The 4,256-nt window shown below is 30.8% G+C and overlaps 1 protein-coding gene across 1 annotated transcript; it reads right to left on the bottom strand.

The window, feature by feature from the left end:
• Nucleotides 1-155: 155 nt before the first annotated feature.
• LOC111084550 (probable endochitinase) lies at nt 156-3,923 on the bottom strand (the record flags this gene model as incomplete). Its single annotated transcript, XM_022381235.1, has 4 exons — nt 156-389; nt 1,752-1,964; nt 3,241-3,453; nt 3,690-3,923. Coding segments are annotated over 4 exons (894 nt in total), but the record flags the coding sequence as incomplete, so codon positions are not given.
• Between the last annotated feature and the right edge of the window lie 333 nt (nt 3,924-4,256).

The following is a 4,256-nucleotide window of genomic DNA, read 5'->3' as shown; positions in this document are numbered from 1 at the left end:
GGGGGGGGTCATGAATACGTTTAATGTATCAAAAACACACTTCTTCATTAAAAATACACAAATCAAGATGAATTGGATCTTGTGTTAACATTAGTCATTTATTGTAAAACATACAGTTATTCTGAATGGATGTATTTTTAATCGCTCATACTTACTTCTATGTGTTGTTGATTCTGCTTCTATGGTTTTGTTACCATCTACAACTGGTATTGTTGTGTTTTTAACAATGTCGTCTTTTGAAGGTATTATTACTTCCGTTCTGTTGTTATTTGGTTGAACTGTATAACCTAAACTGGTATTTGAGAATGGACTGTCTGTGTTTCCTGTCCTATCTGCGACGTTTGTAGAAGAACTATTTGTCACTTCGGGTTTTATTGATGACAAACGATCTAATTTGGAAAAATATTCTATATTAATACTTTATTTGACACAATCGTATTTAAGAAGGGTATGCTTTGGACACGTTTAATTCAAGTGTTTCGTAAAGTTATCCAACGAATATTTAAAAATGAAATGTGAAGCTCGTTCTGTCATTCGATTTTACTATTTGCCACTGATTTATACTTCACATTTGTTTTTGATATATTAACATCTTGTCGAAGGAATAATTCGCAAGAATAAATGTGTAGCATTAATGCTGAATATTATTGACAGTTCTATATATATATATATATGTGTATAGGATAACGGTGTAAGTAAAAAAAGATCTCAAAACGATACACATTTAATAACTAAAATTATTTAACAGCTTAGTTTATCTTAAAACCAGGTATTAACAACAAAGAAAGTTTAAGAAAACATAGATAAGGATGCTACGATATCAAATAATTCTCACGTATTTCATGGATCACAGGGAAATTTAGAAGAGCGTTTAAAATTTTTTAACTGGTTTTAAAAAATGCAAATATATTTCAGAAACATTCTAAAAACTCTCTTCAATGTTTACATACGTGAGGTTTTAACATTGTTTTTATTGAACTATAGGTACAAATGTTGTTCATATCAATCTTATGGAAATAAAAACATTAATTATGCAATTTTCTAATAAAATACACAATTTGAAAACGTGTAAGACATCGAAAGGACTTCTCGATAATAACGTCTCACGTTCTGTTATCATATACACCTGGAATTGGTGTGTCACTAACGTTGACAGTGTCTTCAAGAGAAAACACTTGATTTGGGTTTTTATTTCATTGAATTATTAATTGTAAATTGATGTTTGAGATCTAGCCCTTTCTTTTATATATTCTGTAAGCGATTTTTGTCGAAGAATTATTTGATATTTTTGGTTTTCTGATCCAATAGTAGAAAAATCATGTAAAGTAATATTATATTTTACTTATTCGTTCTCGATAAAGGATTATGTTTAGAACCTAATATTATTGTTTCATAAACGAATAACAAAAACTCAAATTATTTAATAACTTTCGTTTTTGTAAAAGATGTGATATTTTATAAAGTCTTTCTGATCTCTTGGAAGAAAAAAAAACACTATATTGTTTTAGTGAATGTGTAGTTATACTACACCATTATGTAACTATGTGAACAGCATTAGTGTAAACGGTTCAAACAAACTATATGAAATCAACGTGTTTCGCGTTTTCTGAGTTTAATAAACCTAAGATGTTCTTATAGGATTCTTTATGATCTATGGAACAGATGGCAATTTGAAACATAGCTGTTGGTGTTTGTGAGTCCACAATTTTCAAGAAAAAGAACACTAAAGAAAGAGAAGACCTGAAACTAACCATTTTTAGAACAACCAGCTCTCCACTCATAGTCACATACGTTAAGTTGTCGGTTGAAGTGAAGGGGTGAGGGGCAACCCATTAACTTTGGTAATCCATTGTCACAAACATAGTACAGCGAGCAGTTTTCTGTATGAGGGAGAAAAAGCGGAAATTTCCCGTTTTTGGGAGGACAAACGGTGGCTGGTTCAGTTGTTGTTGTTGTTTTGATACCTTAAAAAGATAAAATGAAAATAATCAAAGCCGTTTTACTATCTTCAAACTTATAGACTTCACAAAATAAACTCTCCTTTTTTGTGTAGTCACGAATACGTTTAATGTATCAAAAAAACACACTTCTTCATTAAAAATATACAAATCAAGATGAATTGGATCTTGTGTTAACATTAGTCATTTATTGTAAACATACAGTTATTCTGAATGGATGTATTTTTAAGCGCTCATACTTACTTCTATGTGTTGTTGATTGTACTTCTATGGTTCTGTTACCATCTACAACTGGTATTGTTGTCTTTTTAACAATGTCGTCTTTGGAAGATATTATTACTTCCGTTCTGTTGTTATTTGGTTGAACTGTATATCCTAAACTGGTATATGAAAACGGACTGTCTGAGTTTCCTGTCCTATCTGAGACTTTTGTAGAAGAACTATTTGTCACTTCGGGTTTTATTGATGACAAATGATCTGATTGGGAAAAATATTCTAAATTAACACTGTATTTGACACAATAGTATTTAAGAAGGGTATGCCTTGGATACGCTTAATTCAAGTGTTTCGTAAAGTTATCCAACAAATATTTAAAAATTATATGTGAAGCACGATCTGTCATTCGATTTTACTATTTGCCACTGATTTATACTTCACATTTGTTTTTGCTATATTAACATCTTGTCGAAGGAATAATTCGCAAGAATAAATGTGTAACGTTAATGCTGAATATTATTGATAGTTCTATATATATATATATGTATAGGATAACTGTGTAAGTAAACGAGATATCAAAACACTACACATTTAATAACGAAAATTATTTAACAGCTTAGTTTGTCTTAAAATGTGAGACGTTATTATCGAGAAGTCCTTTCGATGTCTTACACGTTTTCAAATTGTGTATTTTATTAGAAAATTGTATAATTAATGTTATTATTTGCGTAAGATTGATGTGAACAACATTTGTACCTATAGTTCAATAAAAACAGTGTTAAAACCTCACGTATGGAAACGTTGAACAGAGTTTTTAGAATGTTTCTGAAATATATTTGCATTTTTTTAAAACCAGTTTGTGAACAGTATTAGTATAAACGGTTCAAACAAACTATATGAAATGAACGTGTTTCGCGTTTCCTGAATTTAATAAACCTGAGATGTTCTTATAGGATCCTTTATGATCTATGGAACAGATGACAATTTGAAACATAGCTGTAGGTGTTTGTGAATCCACAATTTTTAAGAAAAAGAATAGTAAAGAAAAAGATGACCTGAAACTCACCATTCGTAAAACAACCAGCTCTCCACTCATAGTCACATACGTTAAGTTGTCGGTTGAAGTGAAGGGGTGATGGGCAACGCATTAACTTTGGTAATCCATTGTCACAAACATAGTACAGAGAGCAGTTTTCTGTATGAGGGAGAAAAACTGGAAACTGCCCGTTTTGGGGAGGACAAACGGTGGCTGGTTTAGCTGTTGTTGTTGTTTTCAGACCTTAAAAAGGTAAAATGAAAATAATCAAAGCCCTTTTACTATCTTCAAACTTATAGACTTCACAAATAAATTCTTTTTTGGGGGGGGGTCACGAATACGTTTAATGTATCAAAAAACACACTTCTTCATTAAAAATACACAAATCAAGAGGAATTGTATGTTGTGTTAACATTAGTCATTTGTTGTGAAACATACAGTTATTCTGAATGGGTGTATTTTTAAGCGCTCATACTTACTTCTATGTGTTGTTGATTCTGCTTCTATGGTTCTGTTATCATCTACAACTGATATTGTTGTGTTTATAACAATGTCGTCTTTTGAAGGTATTATTACTTCCGTTCTGTTGTTATTTGGTTGAACTGTATATCCTAAACTGGTATTTGAGAATGGACTGTCTGTGTTTCCTGTCCGATGTGAAACGTTTGTAGAAGAACTATCTGTCACTTCGGGTTTTATTGATGACAAACGATCTATATGTGATAAAATATTCTAAATTAATACTATATTTGACACAATAGTATTTAAGAAGGGTATGCCTTGGATACGCTTAATTAAAGTGTTTCGTAAAGTTATCCAACGAATATTTAAAAATTAAATGTGAAGCTCGTTCTGTCCTTCGATTTTACTATTTGCCACTGATTTATACTTCACATTTGTTTTTGCTATATTAACATCTTGTCGAAGGAATAATTCGCAAGAAAAAATGTGTAACATTAATACTGAATATTATTGATAGTTCTATATATACACCTGGAAAAAAGTTAAGCACCCCCAAATATTTTTCAGGATTGCTTATTGAAAAT

The sequence above is a fragment of the Limulus polyphemus genome, unplaced genomic scaffold (genome assembly GCF_000517525.1).
Source record: "Limulus polyphemus unplaced genomic scaffold, Limulus_polyphemus-2.1.2 Scaffold78881, whole genome shotgun sequence".
Taxonomy (NCBI): Eukaryota; Metazoa; Arthropoda; class Merostomata; order Xiphosura; family Limulidae; genus Limulus; species Limulus polyphemus.
The sequence above is the reverse complement of the archived record's forward strand: the minus strand, read 5'-3'. Positions and strand labels throughout refer to the sequence as shown.